The 25,644-nt window shown below is 40.2% G+C and overlaps 3 protein-coding genes across 8 annotated transcripts; 1 reads left to right on the forward strand and 2 right to left on the reverse strand.

Moving 5' to 3' along the window:
- Nucleotides 1–7,649: 7,649 nt before the first annotated feature.
- Nucleotides 7,650–10,793, reverse strand: LOC114364634 (protein HID1-like). Its single transcript, XM_028320859.1, has 4 exons — nt 10,646–10,793; nt 10,357–10,570; nt 9,534–9,682; nt 7,650–7,775 (listed from the first exon to the last, which is right to left on the reverse strand). Exons 1-4 carry the CDS (start codon nt 10,709–10,711, stop codon nt 7,650–7,652), a joined length of 555 nt encoding a protein of 184 aa, XP_028176660.1. The 5' UTR covers nt 10,712–10,793.
- A 138-nt stretch (nt 10,794–10,931) lies between these two features.
- Nucleotides 10,932–12,203, forward strand: ND-ACP (NADH dehydrogenase (ubiquinone) acyl carrier protein). 2 transcript variants are annotated; one of them, XM_028320836.1, is made up of 3 exons: nt 10,932–11,138; nt 11,485–11,598; nt 11,720–12,203. In XM_028320836.1, the coding sequence occupies exons 1-3, from the start codon at nt 10,971–10,973 to the stop codon at nt 11,897–11,899; spliced, it is 462 nt and encodes a 153-aa protein (XP_028176637.1). In that variant the 5' UTR covers nt 10,932–10,970; the 3' UTR covers nt 11,900–12,203. The 2 variants fall into 2 exon arrangements, with proteins under 2 accessions (XP_028176637.1, XP_028176635.1); XM_028320834.1 differs by lacking the exon at nt 11,485–11,598 and adding an exon at nt 11,333–11,446 and having other exon boundaries at nt 10,934–11,138.
- A 2,857-nt stretch (nt 12,204–15,060) lies between these two features.
- On the reverse strand, nt 15,061–24,990 carry chif (DBF4-CDC7 kinase regulatory subunit chiffon). Of its 5 annotated transcripts, XM_028320821.1 has the most exons (8): nt 24,777–24,990; nt 24,614–24,699; nt 20,687–20,872; nt 18,747–18,853; nt 18,525–18,674; nt 17,636–18,287; nt 16,755–17,229; nt 15,061–16,554 (listed from the first exon to the last, which is right to left on the reverse strand). In XM_028320821.1, the coding sequence occupies exons 1-8, from the start codon at nt 24,814–24,816 to the stop codon at nt 15,497–15,499; spliced, it is 2,754 nt and encodes a 917-aa protein (XP_028176622.1). In that variant the 5' UTR covers nt 24,817–24,990; the 3' UTR covers nt 15,061–15,496. The 5 variants fall into 5 exon arrangements, with proteins under 5 accessions (XP_028176622.1, XP_028176627.1, XP_028176624.1 ...); XM_028320826.1 differs by lacking the exon at nt 18,747–18,853 and having other exon boundaries at nt 24,777–24,987; XM_028320823.1 differs by lacking the exons at nt 24,614–24,699; nt 24,777–24,990 and adding an exon at nt 23,872–24,173.
- Nucleotides 24,991–25,644: the final 654 nt, after the last annotated feature.

The raw sequence follows: 25,644 nt of genomic DNA on the forward strand, positions 1-25,644 counted from the left end.
TTAATTCCAGAGATGTAATTTCGAGTTCCGATTCAATGCAAACAATACGTCAGTGGTATCATGTCTGACAACAATAAACCCAATTGAACCACTCGGGTTAGGGATCTCTCATTTAAACTGCAATAGTTTACTGAACTGAGATTTACTTCGTTATCTGTGATGGACCTAGAGCTAGTTCAAAACGTTATCAGTTGTTTAGTTTGTTTGAGTTGATTGAGTATGTTTTACTAAAGTAATAGTTATATTGAGTAGCAGTTTATTTGATACTAAATGATATAGATAAGCTCGAAGAGCTGATGGCCGCTGGGGCAGAAAAGTTCTTGAGTGGCGACCACGAGCTGGAAGACGTAGCGTGGGCAGGCCTCCCACTAGGTGGACCGACGATCTGGTGAAGGTCGCGGGAAGTACCTGGATGCAAGCGGCGCAGGACCGGTCTTTGTGGAAATCCTTGGAGGCCTTTGTCCAGCAGTGGACATCTTTCGGCTGAAACGACGACGACGACGACGATATACAGTGTNACAACGGCCTTAAGTTCACTGTCCATACAGATCACTCTGCCTTAAAGTGGTTTTTGAATTTAAATAATCCTACCGGACGTCTAGCTCGTTGGGGTGTCCGTCTATCAGGCTACAACTTCGAAATTAAACATCGCCGTGGTAAGGATAATGTAGTTCCTGATGCATTATCTAGGGCTTGTCCGATTTCTGCAATTGGTAACAACTCTAACGTTACCAATCCCCTAAATACAACTGATGAATGGTATCTCAACATTTACAAAAATTGCCAAACGTCTCCTTCATCATTTCCAAATTATACTATAAAAAATAACACCCTTTATAGACTGATGAAAAGCAAATGCTCCCTTCGTAAAGAATTTGAGTGGAAGGAAGTAGTTCCGGAAGAAGATAGACTCTTAGTGATTGACAAAAATCATGCTGAGCCAATAGCAGGTCATTTAGGAATATATAAAACTTACAAACGACTAACACTACGATACTTTTGGCCAGGGATGCATTCGGATGTCGTTAAGTATGTTTCGTCTTGCGACACCTGTATTTCACATAAGCATCAAAATCATGCCACTTTAGGAGAAATGGGTAGACCTAAGGTATGTTCTAGACCATTTCAAACCATAAGTATTGACCTCGTTGGACCCTTGCCTCCTACAAGAATGCAAAACACTCACATATTTGTGGTGACATGCTGTTTTAGCAAGTACTGCCTAATATTTCCTATTAGACGCGCTTCAGCTGAAATCGTCACTAAGTTACTAGAAGAACGTGTATTTTTAGTCCACGGAATTCCGTCTACCGTTATTTCAGATAATGGCAAACAATTTGTTAGTGTTACTCTTAAAAACATGCTTAATAAATATAATATACCTAACTTACATTTTACTCCAAAATATTCACCTCACGTCAACACTGTAGAACGATACAATAAAACTATTATGACTGCTGTATCAACGTTTGTTGAAAACAATGACCATCGTAGTTGGGATCAGTTGATACCCCAAATTCAATTCGCAATAAATAGTTCGGTGAACGAAGTAACCGGTTACACTCCTTCATTCCTCGTGCACGGGCGTGAACTAGTCACATGCGGGTCACACTACATTGACGCCGAGTGCGACGATATAGTTTTTCAGCCGCGCGATTCTTACGCAGAAAATTTGGGTTGCCTCTCGGGGATATTTAACAAAGTCCAGTCTCTGTTATTGCAGGCACATTCCAGAAATAGTACAACATATAATTTACGACGATTGCCTGCTGAGTTTAATGTAGGGGATGTAGTATGGAAGAGGACGTTTTATCAAAGTGATAAAGACAAACGATTTAGTAAGAAACTAGCACCAAAATTTATAAAATGTAAAGTTATTAGTAAAAGATCCCCCCTCGTCTATGAACTGTCTGATGAAGTGGGTAATAATATAGGATGTTGGCACATAAAAGACTTAAAGTTGATAAATTATGCACAATAGTTAGTTAATGAAACAAATTAAGACCAACCTTAGTTTAGATTTAGTAGACGGATTTTTCGTCAGATACGCAAAATCCTACCGTTTGCGGCGGAGTATTGTAACGTTATGGACTACGCAGAGACGTGTCCTAACGTTAATCTTAAATTAGAAATAAAATTAGCATAATAAAATAAAACTGAAATTTAATTTGTCTGTCACAGATCGCCATAAATTATAGCCTATATGTTATTCTGGGTTATAAACAATAATACTGTAAAGTTTCATCGAAATCAGTTCCGTAGTTTTTGCTTGAAAAGAATAACAAACATCCACACAAACTTTCGCGTTTATAATATTAGTAGGATGCATGCAGTACAAAATTTCAGTGTCCTAGATAGGCTAGATATTATATTTACAGGTACCTAAGTATGCGCTACTATCAATGCTGGGTTATTATAATTCAGATTTTTTCCACTTCTGTAAACTTTTACGAAAACAACATCGTTGGTAATGAGTCAGAAGGAAAAAAAAAGGAAACAGTAAAAATGAGAACACCAAAACACAAGAAAAAGAAATGATTGCAAATAATTTAAATAAGTTGGTATTAGTTTGTACTTATTACTATCATATGATACCTTTATAATACTATGTACCTGTTTTGTCTGATAGTTGATGAAAGTAAGTAATTAAGAATTACTCATTGTTTTATTCCTAAAACCAACATCTACCAGCTGACAGAGGTAAAACCTAACATATACTTAATTCGAATGGTAAAAGCTCGAAAAAGTCGTCGTATTTTCAGAAATACTTACATTTACCAACTCATGTCGGTAAATCCTAAGACTTACACTTAAATCTTAAGATTAACCGTAGTTCGAGCTTTTACAGTAACATATATACCATTTTAATCAGAATTTTTTTCTCTATCGAGCTGTATATTCGATATATTAAAATTCGCAAAAAAAAAATGTTTATATGCCCCAAAAAACTATAGCCTAAAAGATAAATAAATACCTTATAAACGATGTAAAAACCGAACGCTTGTTTTTGGTATTTTTGCTAAGATGTATCAACCATACATTTTTTTAAGCCAGGATGTAAAACTCACTCGTAATTGAAAATGGTTTTTACGCCCAAAGACATATGGCCAGATATTTGGATCCAACGTCGTAAGTCTACGTATTCAATATGGTAATTATCTGTTTCATATTCATACTAGCTTTCCGCCCGCGGCTTCGCCCGCGTGGAATTTTGTCTGTCACAGAAAAACTTTATCGCGCGCGGCCCTGTTTCAAAAACCGGGATAAAAACTATCCTATGTTCTTTCCCGGGACTCAAACTATCTCTATGCCAAATTTCATCAAAATCGGTTGCGAGGTTTAAGCGGGAAAGCGTAACAGACAGACAGACAGACAGACAGACAGACAGACAGACAGACAGAGTTACTTTCGCATTTATAATATTAGTTGGGATTAATTTATTTATTGCATCACATATGTATGTATGGATAGTAAGATTTTCTTAATTATAAAGTTATAAAGAAAGTTGATTGTTTCTACTTTTAAAGATGATAACTAGATAGGTAGGTATATAAGGTTGCTTTCCAGGTCCAGTACATTCGTGAATTGATCTCGACTAAATGTGATAAATTCAAGACTCTTAAATAAAGAAAACAAGCCATAGTGTGCTCATGAAGGCTATTTATACCCTTTTGATATGCTCTGTAATAATTTATTACTTTACAAGTACTATTAGGGATGATGACTAGGTAATGAAATCGAAATTCTATTTAGTCCGTCAGACAGATAATAAGACAATATTAGACTCATATTTTTTTTCCATAATCGAATAATTACAGTGTTATATTGAGTTGAAATGTCGCGTGACGTCACTTTTGAATAAAAATTCTACTCAAGCGTGACGTATCGCGCCATTTCAACTCGATGTAGCACTGTTATTATTTAATTATGAAAGAAAATAAAAAATATGAGTCTAATATTTTCTAATTATCTGTCTGACGGACAAATAATTGAAATTTTGTTATCTAGCCTTTACTTTAAGCTGTAATTTAAATTTGGGTTTCTTGTAAAGATATAAATTCCTTAGAGTAATTCTCAAAAAATTACAAATCCTTCTCCTGAGCATACTGGGGCTCTTCTCTTTATGCAAAATTTATCATAACCAAACGAATTCAATATGCTTCAGCAGAGAACCAGAAAAGCTGTCTTAATGTTTTGCTGTAATTGTATTTTTTTGTTCAAAATTTATGGTTATTAGTTTTGTTTAAAATTATTAGTTTTGCCATAATTTTCCTGCAAAATTGTAAAAAAAAAAAAACAATAAACTTGTTATTTTTCGTATGCAAGCAAATTTATTATTTCTACCTCAACCAAATATAGTTTTTACACTGTTAATATCTTTGTGCAAATTCTCTAAACAACAAAAGCCTGGAAATAGTAAACAATACATTATTTACATGCATAGTTTTAATAATAATTGAAAAATGTTTTCTCTTGGTCATTTTTTTATAACTTCTCAAATAAAAAAGTTACGATTTTTTTATTTAAAAAAAAAACGTTTTTTGGGGATCCTGAAAAGTAGGGTTTTGGTTTATACGACAATTGAACCTGAAGGTATCGAATTTATTAATATTAGTTATTATGCTTACAATGATTATTCTTACCTTGAGTCTGAAACTAACAATTCACTAATTACGTAACGTCAAAACGTTAATATAATAAAAACTTAAAATTTCTCCAAATATTCATTTAGTTTTATTTGTGCAAATACAAAAAACAACAGTTTTTTTCATATATCATCAAACTTTTGTTATGACGGGATCGGACAGTGGTAAACTATTTACCACTTCTTTAAAATGTCTAAATTATATGAATAAATCAATTGCAGACGCTGCCTATAAGCGAGATTATACAATAAATGTTATAGTTTAGGAATTTGAATCGAAAAAACACATCAGAATTTTCGTTGAACAAAGTTTCAAAAAAACCAAAAACGCGCGCTAAGAACTTGAAATTTTTCACAACAAAACCGTTTGGTTGACTTTGACATTACCTGACAGTGACACATGACGTTGAAAAGTTGTAAAATGGCATAGATAAGTAAAAAAATATATTTAAAAATATAAATAAGTGACCACGATATCTTTAAGTATTACCATATCGAATATTAGGATCCTTTTTTAGGGTTCCGTACCTCAAAAGGAAAAAACGGAACCCTTATAGGATCACTTTGTTGTCCGTCTGTCCGTCCGTCTGTCAAGACCCTTTATCTCAAGAACGCGTGAACTTATCAAGCTGAAATTCACATGAAATACTCAGGTCTATTGTCCCTTTAAGCTGTGAAAATATCAAACTTCTAAGCCAAGCCAATCAAAAGATACAGCCGATTATGTCGATATTTTCAACAAATTTTCGACACTCGCAAAGGAATCAAAACCTACAGGATACTTCCCGTAAACTCAGAATCTTGAAATTTGGCATAAAGCATTGTCATATAATGCAAATATAGGAAAAATTGCGAAAATTACATTTTTTTAGTTATACAGTGTGTCCGGGCTTGTAGTGATCAAACTTTAAAAACTGCGCGCGAGTCATGTCTTCGTGACGGTGCCGCACCGCTCCGGGCGCTTTCCACGCGCCTTCTGGTCTGCCATCCAGTGATAGATGACAGACAAGACCCCAGCTTCTAGCTCCCAAGGAGGAGTACCAGCGAGGACGCATGCCGCAGAGTGCCCTACCGTGCGGTAGGTCCTTGCGACCCTCTGCGCTATGGCCCGCTGGGGTCTGCGCAGAAGGGCAGCATTGTCCCTCTTGTTGAGTGCGTCCACCGAGACTGGGGCGCCATACAGCGCCATGCTCCTCAGAACGCAGGCATAAAGTCGACGGCACCTCGTTTGTGGCCCTCCCAAATTCGGGAGGAACTAACTCAGTGCGCCGGCTGCCTTGAGGAGGCGTGGCGCTAGCCCGTTTAAGTGCGGGCTAAAATGCCACCTCCCGTAAAGCGTGAGGCCCAGATATCTCATCTGGCTCTTGAGGCCTCAGCCTCGAACTTAGCGGGCAGCGGGGCGGGTGCGGCGGCGGCGCTGGAGCGGGGCGGGCAACGCAGACCCGTTCTCGAAACAAGCGGGCAGCTCGCGCGGCGCTTTAGCGGCGAAGTGTTGTGTTCGGGGTTGTGTGTGTTGTCGAGATATTTGTTTTTATTCGCAAACGAAATGTCTGAACAACGGCGACAATTTTATTTCGATTCAAATTTATTCCTAACGCTCGATTTATTGTGGGCAAAAGAAGGAGTGCGCTGCCCGCTCGTTGCCTTCTCCCTCGCCGCTGCCCGCTCGTTGCCTGCTCTGGCGCCGCTGCCGCGCCGCTGTTTTCGAGAACCGGTCTATTTGATTTTACGCATAAGATCCTGCCGCTCCCGCGCCGCCGCCGCCGCCGCCCCGCCGCCCGCTAAGTTCGAGGCTGAGGCCTGACGTCAATCCAATAACGTCCTCAACGCGTCAGGAAGGGGCGCGCTGGCGAGGCCCCGGAAAGAAGAGGGCCTCAAGTCTTCTCCAGCGCGACTTTCAGGCCGAGGCGTCGTATTCTACGAGCAACTAATATGCCGCCCGCCAATGCCAGCCATGCCGCGGCCCCAAATGTCTTCCCCGGGCAGTAACCAGAGTGTCATCCGCATAGGATAATATGACACTAATGCCCGCGAGAAGTACGCCCCGGAGGAGCCAGTTGAAGCCTAGGTTCCACAAAAGGGGACCAAGCACCGAACCCTGCGGAATCCTGCTGGCTACACCGCGCCGTTTGAGCTGGCCGTCTCTGTTAACATACAGGACTTCGCGGTCCCGTAAGTAATCGGCCAGCAGCGCTCGAAGGTACTGAGGCACTCTGTGATGTTGAAGTGCCTAGAGTAATGAGGGATGGTATTGAAAGCGTTGGCTATATCGAATGATACAGCCAACACACCCTCAGGCCTCTCCCTAGCCTCCGCAGTGAGGCTTTTTAGCCTCTGAAGGGCGTCGACCGTCGACCTGTCATGTAAACCAAAGCAGTAATGCCAACGTCACGAAAATTAATTAGGTTCCACAATATCGAAATATGACGATTGAATGTGTAAACCAAAATAAGGCGAAGTTTTGAGGTGGTTTGAGTTTTGTTGCATAAAAATAATCTTTTAACATTATTTTATTTTCATTTTTTTATTGGGAGTGCTGGGCCCCTGGTCATAGTGGGCCCCTGGCCATAGTGGGCCCCTAGGCACTGGCCTAAAGTGCCTTATGGATAATACGGCACTGCCTATATGTTATTCTGGGTTATAAACATCCAGACATCCAAACTTTCGTATTTATAATATTAGTAGGATAATACAAATGACAAAGTCCAAAATGTAAGTATTTTTATAGAAGTTGACCTTGGAACTTGGAACTTATTGGTAAGGCACTCAGCTCTCTAATATTATTAGAATCTCTTTAATCTCTTTAAGAATGAAAGCGCATCGGCGCGCGACCATCTAAACCTAGCCTCAAAACAAATATTGAACAAAATAATATTTAAACAATAATAAAATGACTGAAAAATAAAATAGAAGTTACACTTAGAATTGGTCATATAACACATCAAGGCTTGTTATCAATATTTTGAGAGAGGAAGTTACAAAACTATCTGTATTTATACATTTGTTATCTTTTTAATAAAACAGAGGGAAACAAGTGAGTGATAAGATTAATAGATATCATAGAATCAATACTCACCGGGCCAGACCGCTTGGTGCTCACCACTGTGAAGTCTGGGCAGAACAGGAGATCCTGATGATAACAAAAATATCAAAAATCATCATCACATAAAGTTCTCAAGATTTCAAATAGTGATTACAATCAATAGTTAAGTTGGAAGGACATAATTTTGGCAGTCTCATGGTGATGAGACAAAAAGATCTTTTCCAGATCATTAAGGGAGTGGACAGTTATTTTAAAAAATAGGGAAGAGGATGAATTGTATAAAGGATTAAAATACTTCAACTCTTAGCAAGTTTAACTTGACAATCTTAGGGACTTTCACAAACCATATACATAAATTAGAGATGAAACGGATATCCGGCAACTATCCGGTAGGCCGGATATCCGGCCCTAATTTACTATCCGGCCGGATACCGGATAGTAACTCACTATCCGGCCGGATACCGGATATTAAAAAAAAACGACAATTTCCTATTAATAAAATGAAATACATTAATCTTTGAGGTAAATATCAATAAAATGGCTTACAATAATGACGGCTTTTATTTAAAGTCCAAAAAGTTACAAAAAAGCCATATTAAGGCCTTTCAAAACTAATTTATTTTTCTGGGCTATTCACTCTAATGACGAATACATAGATAAATAGTAAATATCTGTTAATGTCGAAATATTGCCAAATAAAATAGGCGATTTTTTTTTCACTGATAGTCTGATGACATCATGCAACTATACTGGTCATCACAAAGATCGACCCTCCCGCGACAAGCACTTTCAAACGTATGCATCCCCACTTCCCACCAATATTGGCACCATTTAAAAGCCTAGTTCTAAACTTCATTTCATTAAAGGAAAGGTTTTTACCCCAAAAATGTGTCTGTAGAAGAATCCAGAGTCACTTCTTAAAAAAAATAGGTAGTTACGCTTGAGCCGACTTTTATGGCTATAAAACTGTTAAGTTGGGATTAATCGCTATCCATCTGTTAAAGAGGACACGTGATAATTATTTGGTTTTATAACCATAAAAATGGGTCTAATTGATCCCAGAGGTGAGCCCAAAGTGAGGTCATTTTTCAAGTCACATTTATTGTATATCGCGTTTATGTTAATCGTTTATTAAGAAATTAAATGTGTTTTTCTTTAAGGATATTTATTGGGCTTTCAAATAACACCAATATTGTTGGGGCACCATGACTGTGTCAGTAGAAACGAGTTTTCCTGTAAAACGTAGGTGGGCCGATTTTTGTGATGACCAGTATAGTTAAATTTTCGCTATTCAATCACACACTCACGATTGCAGCCGAAATTGAATTGATCTGCCCCCTAGACAAGTGGCAAAATCTGACATTCTATTCGGACGGATTCGATTTTCCAAAAGTGTGACTAGTCTATTCTACTAATAGACCCACTGATCGCGTTCGAAGCACCTGTGCGGCACTATACTCGTCACGACATGCAACGAGACAATGGGCCAACTATCCGGCCGCCGGATATCCGGCTATCCGGCCTAGCAGCTGGCCGGATATCCGGTATCCGGTATCCGGCCAAACAACTATCCGTTTCATCTCTAACATAAATCAAATAAATAATGAGTCAGAATCACAACAAATACATATAATTTGCAATACCTTAACTAGGTAACTAAGTTATAAGCACCTAAGATAAAGACCTGTTATGTACACTTAGGCTGTCTCTAAAATCAGTCAAACTCCATACAAAACACCGGTTATTGTCATAGTTACTGTTAAAGTTAGGTGGTGCAACTCAGCCTTAGTGAGCAAATAAACAAATTGAATAGTTAAGTAGAAATCCGTTAATGTAGTTACTAACACATATAGCGTTGATGAGTGACTGAGCCAGGGGGATTGACTGTTCGTTCTCCGCCGCAGCTGGCAGCGAGGACCAGAAGAAGCCCTGCCAGTCCGGCTCTTCTAGCATGTACGGCAACACTCGTGTCAGCAGCCGCGCACAGTTCAGAGCTGAGAAATAGAGGTTTGATTAACAAGAGAATACCATAGCTTGCAAATATCTTGCGCTGCTTCTTCTCAGCACTGGCCCATTTATTGTCCCGAAGCAGTGGTAGGGTTAATATTGGGACGTGTAAAAGCGCTTTTTTAAAGCCTATTTGCAAAAATAAATGAATTTTATGAATTTAATAAAGATTTATTAATTTTTTATCAATCATTTAACTAATCTGCTCTTAATTAGAACATTTTATTTAATATGCAACAATATTAGGGCAAAATTCTCCATTTTACTTTATTCAGTTATTCAGAGAGACTAAAACAGTAGATTTTTGTGAAGCCTGTAAGGACTCAAATGGTTGACTAATGATATTTAGTACAGAAACTACAAATCTTAAATTATCTCTTAAGGAGATTGGTACATTCCACAGCTAACATTCTTAGGTGCTAAGCTATATGACTCAAGAATGTATATTTATTGATCCTGTTTTAATTCCAATAATTGGGGGATACTGCACAATGCACATAGCAACTTCTTATTAAGCTAATTATTTTTTAAATTGCTAATTAGCTTTGTTTCACTAAGATTCTAATTGGAAACACTAAATAATCAATAACACAATTTTATCATCAGGTGATCAGCACTACAATTATATTTAGTATTTTTTATTTTAAATTAAGTTGGTTACCTGTCTGCTGTTCTCTTTGTGTCCTACAGCTGCTGTCCACAGTCTTCACGAGCTTCTCCACGGCCTTATATACCAGCGTTGCCAGATTGTTCGGCGACTCCTCGCGCAGCGCGCGGATCTCGGCTCCTGGCACCAGCGCGAACACATCCTGCACGTTGGTCACGCTCTCCGACCAGAACTGATCCCAAAAGGTGTCATCTGCTGCGTCAATCGCCTGGGAAAACAGAATCATCAGTGGTACACAAACTTTACTAAATTGAACTAATTTTACCTGTTTATAAGCCCATACCTGTGACTTAGACGTTAGCTGCACTACCGCCTTCCTAAAATTAAGTTTTGTGTCAGCATTGCCCATTTTACAATTTATTTAATCCTGAAAAAACCGTAAATCCATGTCTCCCCACGTCCCACACAAAAACAATGATTGGAATTGTCAAATTTGACAGATGACGGACTGCGTGTCAAAGACAAAGAACATAAAGCAAAGAACACATGACTGAAAAATAACGTTACCGCCTGTAATCGTAATCGATTTTCAGTGTTTGTTTTATCTGTTGTTGACTGACTGACTGCAGCAAATAGTTTGTCTATGGTTTTTATTTGAAGTCTGAAAAATGGCTGCTGCGAATTTAGTTCGAAGTGCTTTTAGTGGATTATTACGAAAATCCACCACCTATAGAACACCGGTGGTATGCCGGCTATCAACTGTAGCCCTTCAACAAAAATTCCGTACAGCCATAACTTTGGTTAAAGCCCAAAATTCCCTTCATCTGCAAAATGAGGTAAGGGTTTTTATCAATCAATACAATGTGATTTTCGGAAATACCTTAGTGTTTCATGCATATTCCTCACTTTAGCCACAATCAGAAGGTGGTGTTTTACTGAAGAAAGATATATAAAACCTGAAATTAATTGTATTATTGTTATAACCTCAAAGTGTTGCATAACAAATATGTACAGCATAAAAACTGTTTAGGTACAGTGTCAGCGAATACAACAATACTCTGGGGCGCCTAAGCTTTCACCGCAGCAAATAGAGGACCGAGTCATGAAAGTGTGCAAGGCTTACGACAAGCTATGTGGTCGACAGGTACATACATTAGATTTACTTTTCAAATTTTGTTTCAGACCCAGAAAATCGGTATCCGCAACTACAGTGGCGGCCCCCCGCTCTCCTTAGAGCTTATTAAAAGTAGGGTGCTCCTTGTCCTGCAACTTTATGACAAAGTTAATCCTGATAAGGTAGCGCACTGTTACATATTTTGTAGTTGTATCTCTACCGTTTTCTGTTTGCGCCTCTCACTTATTTAGTTATACATACATGGTTTTAATTTATTTTATTAACATTTTATATGTTTTTCAGCTCTCAGTGGACTCTCACTTCATGACTGACCTTGGTCTGGACTCCTTAGACCATGTGGAGGTCATCATGGCAATGGAGGATGAGTTTGGCTTTGAAATTCCCGATGGTGATGCAGAGAGGCTTGTCAGACCACGAGACATTATCCAGTACATAGCCGACAAAGAAGATGTCTATGAATAAACTTTACAATTAGGGCTCCAGCATCTCAAATAATGTCTCGGACCAACTGTTTCTTGCACCAAATCTGAACAGTGAAGTAATAAATTGCAGTAATTTTAGCCATAATTTGCAGTTGGTCCAAGACATGAAGGGTCAGCTTAGTATCTAGTTCTGATTTAATTTACTTGTAATTCAAGAATGAACAATACGAACATGGCTGAACATCATCTGTGAAGATGTACAAAGTGTAAATTCTGTTATTGATTATATGGCTGTTAGATTAGATCATTTGTTTTTCATTTGATCAGGACACCTGCATAAAATGTCTGTAATAAACACTTAATTTATATTACTGCATTTTATCATTTCATTTATCTATCTATCATAATAGCCACCTAGCATAAAAGTTATAATACTAAGCCTTTTAGTGCATCATCAGACAAAGCATTTTTATTGTAACTACACTCGCGAGCAAAACTATGGAATCACTTACATGAAGTTGTTTCCACGCGAATTTGTGTACTAACGAATTTGTTAGTAACAAAAAAAGTGGCACCATTTTAAAGATTAAACTTTTATCTTTAAATTGATACCAAATTCATTTAAATCACACCAGTATTTAAAAAGATATCCCGGCTGATGTGAAGAAGTAACGAAAAAGACATGTATGAACTGTTTGATACGTCGCGAGTTGCGGCCTATTTAACCCCTATAAAAGCACGCGTTTTTAGATTTTTGCTTTCACACGATGATTCATACACATCTCCGCTTCTTTTGACACTTTACCTGGGATTCTACACCTTCAGAAGCAGCACAAATCGTTGCACTATTGCAAGAAAGGCTCGGCCAGCGGGCTGTCGCACGTCAGCGCCACTTAAGCCAGTCCTGGGTTTCAAAAGTTTCAAGACGCTTTCTGGAGACTAGTGGCTTTATCCCGAGACCAAGTTCTGAACAGCACCGGTGCACATCGCAGAGGGAAGACCGTTTTTTCATGTCAACCTCTCTATGAAATCGTCATTTGACTGGAATCGATGTCCATCAAGAGCTCAGAAATGTTCGTAAGATAGCTGTTAGCGAGTGGACAGTTCGTCTAAGATATAAGCAATAGAATTTGACTTCAAAAAGGCCTGCCACAGGCTCGAAACTGACGGCAGGTCACCGATAATCACCCTTTCAATTTGCTCGTACACATCTCGATGGGAAGGCGAGTAATGGAGGCGAGTTCTGTTCTCCGATGAATGCAAACTGTGTTTGCAGGGCAGCAGTCGAAGAGGTTGGGTTTATAGGCGGCCTGAGGAGCGATTTGTGCAGTGCTGGTTCGCTGAAACAGTGGCTTATATGGGGTGGCTTGCTCGACTTAACATCGAGATGTGTACGAGCAAATTGAAAGCGTGCTTATCAAACAGTTCATACATGTCTTTTTCGTTACTTCTTCACATTAGCCGGGATATCTTTTTAAATACTGGTGTGATTTAAACGAATTTGGTATCAATTTAAAGATAAAAGTTTAATCTTTAAAATGGTGCCACTTTTTTTGTTCCTAACAAATTCGTTAGTACACAAGATCGCGTGGAAACAACTTCATGTAAGTGATTCCATACTTTTGCTCGCGAGTGTATTACATTGCAGCTTTTGTAAACGGCTGAATGGATTTTGATAATGATTCTGGGCTTTTTATCAGCATCCCTTGTACAAATATTTTTATCTACAGTAACAGTTTAGTATGAAAGTACATTCCATACACCACCGATACGAGTTGCGACGTATTTCAAACTTACGCTCTACAGTCCACTTTCTTAACAAAAGCTGAAATTAAATTCCAGTTGCTATTTCTTTATTGACCTGTCCGTGAACCCCAGTCAAAAGCGAAGCATCGATTTATTCCCGATTGGATAGGTCTTATTGTACAGTCATCATATCTACAGTAACAGTTTAGTATGAAAGTACATTCCATACACCACCGATACGAGTTGCGACGTATTTCAAACTTACACTCTACAGTCCACTTTCTTAACAAAAGCTGAAATTAAATTCCAGTTGCTATTTCTTTATTGACCTGTCCGTGAACCCCAGTCAAAAGCGAAGCATCGATTTATTCCCAATTGGATAGGTCTTGTTGTACAGTCATCATCAAAAGTGACCAATATTTTTAATACGTAACATAACAGCACTACGTATGAGTCATTCAATTCGATTTCAATATTTTCGTTGCGCTAAATGCGTCTCCTAGAATGCTGATATGAGTAATGAAAGATAAATGTACAGGCTATCTTCATTTTAACAGAAAAAAATAGATAGTTCTTTTTCTTTACACACAGTGGTGTGAATAACTTGAGCAACATATCGAAAGGTGGTTTGTATGTGTGCACGGGCCTAATACCTACACACGGCCGCAATTCAAATATTTGTTTTTAACCTACGTGTGCTGCTGACGGTACATGCGCAAACCGAATAAAACAATCAGTACCTACAACTTGTATCTATAGCGTGGGCTCCACAGCTCTGGCGTGTAGAGTTGACACGCGAGAGCTGTGAAGTTATTTTACAAGAGACTCAGAATTCAAATTATAAAAATTCCATTTAATATGTAATCAAAATAAATGTGAATGTAATGTGACAAAGGTAGGGAACTTATGTTTTTTTTTGAAGTAGCAAATATAAAATTCGGATGACTTTTCCCTTTTTAAAAATTCATCAAAAATGAACGCCTGCACAAAGCTAAATAACACTTGTGCGTGTGAATGTAACTGTTGCCTTTGTAATTTATTTAGGGATAAAAAAAACACATTTTCCTATGGGAAAAGGTAGGCACAGGCTACGTAGGTATTCTCAAACATCACCTTCCCTTGTTTATAAAAAACAACCATGCTGTTGTGACCTGGAAGACATCGCTTTATAGCGATAAGACTGCCTAAACTTAACTGTCTCTCTTTTGTGTACCTATCTCTTTATTTTGTAATGTGTACAATAGTGAGAGCAGTTTTTATTCTGGTTTAAATATAAAAACAATCTAAATTTCATTCATCTACCTATGATCAACCTTTGTAATTTTTGTACCCAGGAGGCATATGTTGGAAATCGGACTCGCTTTCTCTCATGATGAACATAACATCGTACAAGTACATTATTGTATGGTTGTTGATGATTCTGAAGTGCCCTATCCTATGTAATGAAACTCCAGAGTTAGAATAATCATTTATACAACTTTTAATGACATCATCTTTTAAAGAAAAAAACTAAGCATACATACATAGTAACATTTATATACAGACTAAGCTCGCAAGGCCTAAATGCACCGCACTTTCGCACACACACATACGACACGCTAGTCTGACGAAACGTCCGTATATATTACAACTATTTACATTTCACATAAATCCGAAGGTTCAAGCCTCGAGATATATTACTTTTCTACAAGAATAAACTTAAAATACTGCTTCCAACGCCGGCCGGCCGGGTCTCGAGAGAATTCCTTCATACACAGACAACCGTCACGAGTTCGGCAGCGATAGCTCGCCCCGGCCGCCGCGACTGACGAAAGTTTCAAAGTGAACATCGACACGTCACGTACAAAATAAATAACGACTATTCTACCGCTCACTAGGGGCGCCGGTCGTGCTACCTGGCGCGCTTGGGGCGCGCGGCCGAGCGCAGGCGCCGCGCCGCCGCCGGGTCCACGCGTGCCACGCGCACCACCGGCTGAAGCAGCAGGCCCTGAAGCGCGCGCCGCTTCTTGCGCAGTTCCCTGTCCTCGCTGTCCGACAGCGACGAGCGCGAGCTGCGCTTGTCGTCCTTGTCCGGCGAGTTCTTGCCCTTCTCCTCCTGCACGACCACTTTCAGGTCGAGCTGCACCGACTCGTCCTCGGACGCGTCGTCGGCTTCCCGCTTGAGCGTGCGATCGGCGTCGTCGTCGGACTCGCCGTCGAGCGTCCGGTCGGGGTCGGACGGCGCCGGGCTGTCGTCCTCGCTGGCCGTGCTCTGCCGAGTGTCGGTGTCGGAGCGGTCCCCTGGCGCGGGTGTCTCGGCGCTGCCGGTGCGCGAGTCCTTCTTGGCGCGCTTCCGTTTGTTGGGCCAGCCGGTCTTGTTCTTCTTCTTGAACTTGCCGCGGCGGCCGCGCGCGCGTTCCGCTACGCCCGCCTCGATCTCGCTGCGGATGAGGTCGCAGCGCTCGCACTCGGAGACCAAACTGGAGACGTCGGGCGCGTTGGAGGACGCGACGACGGAGGGCTCGCCGTCGGCTGGCGCCTCGGACATGTCGAACTCGGCGGCGTCCTCGAACACGTCGGAGAGGAACTGACGTAAACGCTCGGAGGCTTCGTGAGCCTCGGCGACGGCGGGGTCCGGCCGAGGGGCGGGCGCGTCGCTGGTTGTGTCTTCGGAGGCGGTTGACTTGGCGTCGTCGGGTCGGCGGCGCTGCAGCAGGCCGGCCGAGCCGAGGATGGCGAGGGTGGACGCGTGTTCGCGCGGCGACTTCCGCGGGCGCGCGTCGTGGGCCGCAAGCGCGACGGCACGATGTCGCACGCGCTGTTTCTTCATGCCGCGGGTGCCGTAGGCGCGCGAGGGCCCCGGCTTCTCCTCCCGCTTCACGAGGTCGCTCAGCGGGCAGCAGTTCGGCTTCAGCGGCGGTAATTGGCCGATTTCGTACGGTAACTTTGGCGACGCTGTCGTGTATAGTTCTGGAACAAAATAAATCAGTAAATTAGTATACACAAAATGTTTACAACTATGGCATCGATTGCGTTTTCACCGAATAATGTTATTGCGGAAATTCTGCCTCAACACTCGCACAGTTGATGCATGATTGAATCCAAACTTTCACATTCAATAATTGTGTTCGATCATAGTTAAAATGTTCTAAAACCTTTTGGATACTCACCAAAATATTTGTGAACGTTTTTGACCACGACTTGGTCCTGGTCCTGCCGCCGGAATGTCTCGAACCAGGGCTCGCTCCGCGGGACAGACTCGAAGGCAAACTCCAGTTGTTCCACCGCCGGCGTGTATTTGAGTTTCCCGTCCTCCCACTTCATGCATTTCTCCACCGGTTCCTCTCTCAAGGGGCTGACTTCGGGCTCGGCCGGCGGGGGCTCCGCGGGCGCCGGTTCTGGTGGCGGCAATAGGGTTTCATCCACAGTCTCTTCTTCTCTACGTTCTATAGCCCTCGTGAGCCCGGCCCTTCGCCCTCGCTTGACGACCGGCGCCACCCGTCGCTTCCGCCGCCGCTTGTCCTCCGGCCAACTGTCCTCTTCGGACGACTCCTCTTTCAAGGCTAAAGGTCGCGCTAAACGCCGCCTCTCGTTGACTACTGGTGTTTGCGGTTTGGGCGGGCTCTTTCGCTTCGTGTTGACGACCTGAAGTAATTAAAAAATGGTTATTTACATAATTTTAACTACAAAATAGTAATAATAAAGACAAACTAAAGCAAAATTGACAAAAATCCATTCTAAAAAAAGCTTGATATACATAATTCCAAGTCAGACATTTTTTCAAATTTATTGGGATGTTTTATTTAATTTGATTCCTTTTGGCGAGCAAAAGATCATGATCCAAGTCAGATATTTTTTAAATTTATTGGGACGTTTTATTTCATTTGATGCCTTTTGGCGAGCAAAAGATCATGATCCAAGTCAGATATTTTTTTAAATTTATTGGGACGTTTTATTTCATTTGATTCCTTTTGGCGAGCAAAAGATCACGACTTCGTTTTATCTATTTTATCGAGTATATGACTAATATTGAAACGCAACAAATACGTACTTTGAGTGCAACCTCGTCGTCATCAGACGACGCCGTGGAACTGGTCGAGCTGGCCCGTTTAGGAAACATGAATTGCTCAGCCTCGTCACTCAGCACTGATAGCTCAGACCGCCGCACCTTGCGAAATTTCACCACTAGAGGCTTCGCCCCATTCATAGCAGGTGGTGACTCTCTTCGTTTAGTAGGGAAGCCCCCACTCGAGCGCAATTTAGTACTAGTCACAACTTTGTAATACTGCCGGTCTTCCGCTAGTTGCTCGTTGGTTCGCTTCGCACACCGCGTATTATGTTTCCTCTCCTCTTCTAAACCATTGCGCCTCGGACTGGAGTGTCCGTTGACCGCCGAGTCCGGGCTTTGAGATCTTTTGGAGCGTTTATTTTTAGGTTCTATATCCCCGTTGCATATTTTCCTTAGGGATCTCCTTTCGCCGTTGACGGTGGCTTTGTCTAGGAAGGTAGCGACGTCTGCTCCGGAACTTATGAGGGAGTCTAGCGCTAGGAAGTTGGCGTGGTCGCGAACGAAGGCTAAGTGCCCTGGTGACCGGCGGTGCATTGCGGCGTCGGCATAGTCCGCGTTGCACATCTCACAGTAACCAGCCTTTTGTTCCTTCTCTTCTTTTTCCTTGATCCGCGGCCTGCTTTTCCGCGTCATTCTGGAAATTTTGGTTGAGTTAGATATGATGATGTGTAAAAGTGACACAATTTATGGCACTAAAAAGGACTCAATGACAGTATTTTTAGGGTTTAGAACAAATAAAGGAGAAGTCAAGAAAGTCTCTTTGTCTTTAAATTCATTGGGACAATAATAAATGTAGTTCATATTTGTTATGTTGATTTGTAGACACTTCAATCAATACAACTTGATGAATATTCAAGTTAATGCTACTTACTTTTGACCTAAGATTTGCTGATACTGTATAGGGTTGGTAGTATTAGTAGTTTGGTTATCTGGAGATTCTTTCTTCTCTTTCTTTGGGAGATCAGGCTCTACCGATATCTCTGGCCACTCATCAAACTCCTTGTATACTGGTCTACACACCCTGAAAATAAAAAAAAATTGTAGACTACGCAAAGCAAAAGATACAATTCTTAGAAGAAATGTTGATCCATACTTGTCCAAAAACTCAATCTTGATAAAATGTTTAGTGAAGAATCGGACATGCGCTTTACGGGGCGCCGTGAAGAATGTGTCATACAGTTTATCCAATAGACTTATAGCCTGAAAGATTAATAAATATGCTGTAAAATATATAGGAATAATTGAAGAAAGAAAATCAGGTTAGTCTAAGAAAAGCGGCAGAAAAAATGAAGAAGAATGTTAGTGGTTAGAGCATGCAAAAATGGATGCAAAATGAACAAGCGCAATCACATGTAGCATTTTTATATCTTGGTCAAACTTTTTTTTCCAATAAAAATGCTATATCTGTAAGCAAATGAGGATGATACTACACAAGCATAAGTCTTTGTATTCACTGTTTCGATGACACTAATCTTTAGAAATTACATGTTTATTATACATCCAAAATTGTGCAATACATAAGGAAAACTAGACATTGCACTTTTTGTAATGAATGATTAACATCAACATGAAATTAAGTTTGCAGACATTACAGATCATGATTAAACTTTTGCTTTTATAATATGAACCAACATGAAGTGACTATGGAGTCAAGCAATTCAAGAAAATAAGTTTTGTTACAAGGATCAATTACATGGCATTTTCATACATTCATTTTACCATCTTGAAGTTCTATAATTTTGTTAAATATTGATTGATACACTTGCATATTACACTTCATAAAAACTTCAATAAGATGAAATAGAAAAGTTTAGTAACTAGTTTAGTTATCCTGCTTTTGTTGATAAAAAATCATTCAAGATGCTAAAACTGATGTTGAAATAGGCTTTCAAAATGTTATGTATGCAGATCCATCACTATTGTATCTTTGTTTTATGATAGATGCATAACCATTTTTATAGCCTTTTAGGTTTTTAAGTAGAGGAGCACAGTCGGTATACAGTCAAGGAACATGATGCCTACAACCGAGACTGTATACTCATTACGCATATTGCAACTCATTATCCAATATAGACCGTTTCATCCACGAAGACGCGCCCCACCATTCTTCCGCTAATGTTTGAGTGTTATCGGTACGCGCTAAATTATCCATGAGTGCACACGCACACTACAATAATGACGCTCGGATTGCTCGGATCAAACTCCCCGCACCCCGCGCTTCCCTCGACAAAAATTGGTGGGGCGCGTCTTCGTGGATGAAACCATCTATAGCTGGGTTCACATCGGACGACCCACTGCGCTCCGATCACGGATGATTTTTCTACCAAAGTATAGAAAAGAGTGTTTGAATAACAGATTAGAATTTGATATTTCACAACCCCTCCAAGCAGAGAGGTTGTGAAATATAAAGCTAAGCAGCTTCGGTTCAGAAATCTGATTAGTTATTCAATCACATCTCCTCTCGGATTTGGTGGAAACCAGACCTAAAGTTGGCAGTTCGCGTCGTGACAGAGACAAAAGTTACTTGACTTAGGTCTCTGTTTACTGTATCTGTCTCACTCAACTGATGCTTATACATTGCCAGTCAAGTAACGGTCGCGGTCCGTCTCTGTCGCAACGCAAATCGCCGCCTTAACAGTCAAGGGCGATACACACCGGTCGCAATCAGTGCGCTTAGATCGTCTGGTGTAACGCTTGAACCACACCAACGCGTGCAGAGCGTGACCTGTCAATGACAGGTCATGCTTGGTATGGTGGCATGACAGGCTGTCATTGGTCTATCGCGCGAGCGATGCCAATCTGCACGCGTCGGCGTGGTTGAAGCGTAAATCCCAGAACAGACGGTGAATCGCAACTGCAACGAAACTGCTAGTTACTTTCGAGTTGCATAAGTTTCTGCCATAGCGTCCGTTGAGAGACCACACATGACGCGACCAGTTTGAAACTTTCAGTTTCATTCATCAGCAAGTCAGTTTCGTTGCAGTTGCGTTTCACCGTCTGTTCTGGGCCTAAATCCTCCTCCATTCCCTTCACCTTCTGCACGGTGAGCTGCACGTAGCTATGGTGCGGCGATTGCGGCACGAGGTCGCGTCGCACGCGCTGCAGCATCGCATCGGCGCGGCGCTCACGGCGCGGGCCCGCCGGCCGCACCGCCGGCGACGCCGCGCGCGTGTCGCACACCACGTGAGTCACCCGTGATGTCAGGAACACCTCCTGTTGCTGGAAAGAGAGAGAAACTCGGTTACTTTCTGCAGGTTAGAAAGAGACGATGGCCGTTGGGGCAGAAGAGTTCTCGAGTGGTGACTACAAGCTGGAATACGTAGCGTGGGCAGGCCTCCTAATAGGTGGACCGAAGATCTGGTAAAGGTCGCGGGAAGAGCCTGGATGCGGGCAGCGCAGGACCGTTCATTATGGAAAACCTTCGGGGAGGCCTTTGTCCAGCAGTGGACGTCATTTGGCTGAAACGTACGAACGTGATTTAAGAAGAGCATGGCATCTCTTTAAAGGCCTTATTAATGAAAGTTACACCCTAGTTGAACTCTGACTTAACTTGTCATTTAGTATGGAAATGTCATTTTAAATCCAGAGTTTATTCTAGGTGTAACTTTTTATTAATAAGGGGGTGGGTAATGCTTGTTTTCACCATCAATTCCTAAATTTAAGTGACCCCTATGAAAACAAAATTCCTGTTATGTGTTACCATAGGGGTAACTTAAAAATTAGGGATTGATGAAGAAAACGGGCATAAGAGTAAGAAAACACTCAACACATCTGATTATAGTTAGCGACTGACTGAAAACAATAATCTGCATAGGCTTTCAAAAAGCGCTTTTACATGAGGAATAGTTATAATGCAAGTTGCAAGTCCCTTAGAGAATTGTTTAAAGAAATTGGCATTCTCACGGCCGCTTCACAATACATCTTAAACTGTATTTTATTTATTCAAAAAAATATTAATGAATTCAAAAAGAAAAGTGATATTCACCAAATTAACACTAGAAATAAAAATAAATTGGCTATACCCGCTTTTAGACTTAATAAAGTGTTTGCCACTTTTATGGGACAAGGTATCCATTTTTATAACAAAGTCCCTGATAAATATAAAGAGCTACCGTATAATAAATTTAAAGGTATAGTTAAAGATCACATGCTTAAAAAAGCCTATTATACAACTCGAGATTTTCTTAATGATAAGTCATCCTGGGAGCAGTGCCGTAACTAGCCTTTTATGCGCCCGGTGCGAGAAATATAAAAAAATGTAACCTTTTTGAATAAAAAGTAACCTTCTACGGGGGATGGCTGGTTCACTCGTCATGTCTGTGAACAGGCGCTGCTTTCGGGGACTGGTCAATCCAAGTTATTCAAATTTATGTATGCGAGTCATTTCTACTAGTATCTTAATATGTAAGTCTAGATATTAGCACGTCACTACCTTGTTTAATATACCACGCAATCTTGTATACCCATTCTTATAAGATACACCATACAAGAATGCATGGTAAATTCAGTGAACTGCTCCTGAATCGAATGTACCTACTACTACTATTTATATTTATTTATATTAACCGGCAGACAGTGGTGACTGAGTTTGTTGCGGCGCTTCTTCTCAGCACTTGCCAAATGTTGGTCTCGAAGCGCTGGTAGGGTAAAAAGATTATGAGACATGTAGAGGCTCCTTAAGAGCAAAATGACGATTTGTAAGAACTATTTATTAGTCTAAACAAATAAAGAAATTTTGACTTGACTTGACTTGCATCCACTTAGGGCATTTTCTTGATCTGTCCACAGTGTACCGTACCATGTTTATATTGGACTAGGAAACTAAACGGACTGTCTAAGTGGGAATAGGCGTAATAGTGAGCAATGTTACATTGAAATTGTAATTTTTTTTATTACTAAAATGTATAGGCTGATTGAGCAAACATTCTGTAGAGTTGATGTCAGATTTATCAATAAGTAATCAGTCATGTTATGTATTTTTTATGTAATCAAGTCTCTCACACACAGTGCTGTTCTAGATAACTTAGTATTATTCTTCATCATAAGAATGATGATAATTTTGTCAATAAATATGAATTCATAAATTAAGTCTATTTTGTTTATAGTATGCAACAAGGAAAATTATTCAACCTTTAATTTTATAAATAAACTTGAACATGTAATTTTTTTTACAGTATTCTGTCTGGATATAAATTACATTAAAGGTTTTCCAGTTAATAGATCTACTGGAAAATATGTATCAATAGGTGATTGGAAATAATATAGTATAATTAACATGAGATGATACAGTTAGCAATCTTTTCACAATGTATTGTCACAGCAATGATAGCATCACTCTTGCATTGAGTTGCGGTCATTGATAACATCTTATTCCACAGAAACTGAACGAAAGGCTTTATGTAGACAATCTTAGGGATATATTCAAGTTGCCAGCTTCAAAAATTGCTTCCTTAAATTAATACATCAACTGAGAACTCCATGGCAACTCTAATAAGAATAATTTGTAGTGTCAACAAGTGTTTGGTATGCATGTTTTTGAACTGACTTGAACTTTATGTGAAAGTCAGCATTATAGTGACCCAATATGTACACATGTCGCAATCGCGCTGACATTGAGGAAAGTGGGCAGGTTAGCAATAAAAAGTTGAAGTAAATAAATAGGCTGGGGAACAATGGGCGCGCGGGGCGTGTTATAGCGACGGAGCCCGGCGCTAGTTATTGACGCGGCAACGCGACACATCATGGAGTTTTCCTTGAAATCGGCCCGACACCGTGGACGCCGGGCGACGCAGCGCGCCCTCGGCCGATCGCGCCAACCGTCCCGCGCAAAAAAATAACACTCAAAACCACCACAAACAAAACTCACCCTTAACCTTAACACCATAAGATCCACATCTTTATGACAATAGAAAAGCAATATCAACTGTCAAAAATCAAGCATACACACGCGTAACCCAAAGGAAACTACATTTCAAACGGCTTTTAAAATGGATGTAGTGCACTATAACGCGAGAGAGCGCGGCGCGCGGCCTCGGCCCGTTGCATTTCGCGCTGCGGCGGCGACTCTAACGCGACCGTACAAAAGATGACCTAAAATCGAACGCAAGCTACGCGCTCCATACAGATACATCGATGGTTTCGAACCTTTTTCTGAACAAATCTGACACAACCGCTGTGTCGGTACGCACGTGTGGGTAATATAGGATGTGTATACTTACACAAAAGCCGCCCGCTAGGCCCCCGCGCTCCGCTTATCACAAAAATAAGTAACTATATACTAGTCACTGAGACGACCACTTCGTCACTGCTAGATTTACCTCGAAATGTAACACAGTCTTGGAAACTTTACTTCACTTGATATATAACGTAATTGTTGGTTACTTATGCAATAAATAGAACACTTTTTAACGCTTTTTATACACATTTGCCGAAGAAAATCGAAAAAGTAACAACAAACACAAATCTGTCAGACAAGATGGAGATATTTCGTGTTAAATTTTTGTTTTGGTCGCGAGAGGCGCTAGTGTTGTTTCAGTTTAATGGAGGGGGAAAGCGTTGCTATTGGTCCGTCGTAAAGAAGTTGTTCCGTAGTACGCAAAATTCATCCGAGTAATTATATATAAATACACAAAAAATATACTAAATTGATACAATTTGTGTAAGGTTTTAATTAAACGAATATTAATTAAATTAATTGATTATTATTTATTAATTAAATAAGGCGAATGTGAATAAATACTAACATTAACCTGGCAAGATATTGTACAACGGAACGTATGCAATGCGAACAAATTGAGGTTGCTCAATATCAAATTCTTGACTACGGTAATAAATTACTTTACAATTTCTTATCATATTATCAAGAATACATAACCAAAAATTACATAGATTCACTTTTTATGTACTTTGTGAGACAAGAGTAATGTTTTGGCGGCAAAAATAGAAGGATGGTGTACTTACCAGTCCAATATCTTGAATCCTACGTGAAATTGTCCTTGCCAATCCATGGTCTGGGATGTCCAAATAAAAGCAAAAACTTCTTCGTACTGTAACATTTAAACACTGTTAAAGAGGTTTTTAAGTTATTTGTAAGGTGGGTTTTATAAATCAAAATATGGCGCACCTCTGTTATATTTTTCTTCAAGATTCAGAGTCGAAACCATCTTGACGTAAAACTTTTTGTTTATTGTTAACTCTAATTTACTAAAACACAGTTAATCCGGTAAGCACAATCACAAATTTTAATGAAACTTCATTAAAAAACTAGTCATTTTATAGAAATTATATAAGATTTTATGAAATTTATAGAAAAATTCATTTCGTAAAATACGTTTCAAATGTCGAAAACGTCAATGACAGCTGAGTTCCACAGACGAAAGGATGTACTGAAGATCTATGGTCGTCAATCGATATTTTTAATCGATAGTAATTAATTACTAAACTACCGTTAATGTGCTAGTTAATCACGATTTCTTAATAACGTGGCATTAATTTATCAATTATTAATTATTATATAATTTAGAAATGCTTATTAACTATGACTAAGATTTGGTTAATTTTTATTATAAAAGAAGGTCACTTAATGCTTCGTAGGCGTAGGCAGTTTTAAGTAGGTTGACCATGCATGCAACTACATAAATTGGTAGTAGTAAAGTAAGCAATTGGTTAAGTTGTTATTTAAATAAATCAAAACGAAAGCTACTCCATTCGTTTTATTATTCTACAAGTCTAGCGATACATAGTCGCGGGCATGTACCTACTGTAGGCACACGACACAGGCGGGAGTATAAGCCCGACTATATACGTATTTTATTGATTGCTTGTGTTTGTATGTACCAAAGTGGACGTTCGTCATGTACCTAGTTATCTAGGCAACCGCCCGTCGGACGTTTCGTACTATAGTTATATGTAGGTCGCCCTAAATGCATCTGTTACCCATACCTTTCCCGGGGCTCGGTAAATCAATATCAATTCGCGCCACTGCTATTGAA

The sequence above is a fragment of the Ostrinia furnacalis genome, unplaced genomic scaffold (assembly GCF_004193835.3).
Source record: "Ostrinia furnacalis isolate ACB-3 unplaced genomic scaffold, ASM419383v2 OfSCF7454, whole genome shotgun sequence".
Lineage (NCBI taxonomy): Eukaryota > Metazoa > Arthropoda > Insecta > Lepidoptera > Crambidae > Ostrinia > Ostrinia furnacalis.

Bases quoted from the DNA above. Each gene is read 5' to 3' on its own strand.
- LOC114364634 (XM_028320859.1), bottom strand. From the start codon at position 10,711: ATGGGCAATGCTGACACAAAACTTAATTTTAGGAAGGCGGTAGTGCAG. The intron at 10,571-10,645 runs GTATGGGCTTAT...CTGTTTTCCCAG, and splicing joins AGCTAACGTCTAAGTCACAG to GCGATTGACGCAGCAGATGA. The intron at 9,683-10,356 runs GTAACCAACTTA...TCTATTTCTCAG, and splicing joins ACAAAGAGAACAGCAGACAG to CTCTGAACTGTGCGCGGCTG.
- ND-ACP (XM_028320836.1), top strand. From the start codon at position 10,971: ATGGCTGCTGCGAATTTAGTTCGAAGTGCTTTTAGTGGATTATTACGA. The intron at 11,139-11,484 runs GTAAGGGTTTTT...ATTTTGTTTCAG, and splicing joins CCCTTCATCTGCAAAATGAG to ACCCAGAAAATCGGTATCCG. The intron at 11,599-11,719 runs GTAGCGCACTGT...TATGTTTTTCAG, and splicing joins ACAAAGTTAATCCTGATAAG to CTCTCAGTGGACTCTCACTT.
- chif (XM_028320821.1), bottom strand. From the start codon at position 24,816: ATGGTTTCGACTCTGAATCTTGAAGAAAAATATAACAGAG. The intron at 20,873-24,613 runs GTAAGTACACCA...CTCTCTTTCCAG, and splicing joins GGATTCAAGATATTGGACTG to CAACAGGAGGTGTTCCTGAC. The intron at 18,854-20,686 runs GTGAAGGGAATG...TTAATCTTTCAG, and splicing joins TGCAGCTCACCGTGCAGAAG to GCTATAAGTCTATTGGATAA.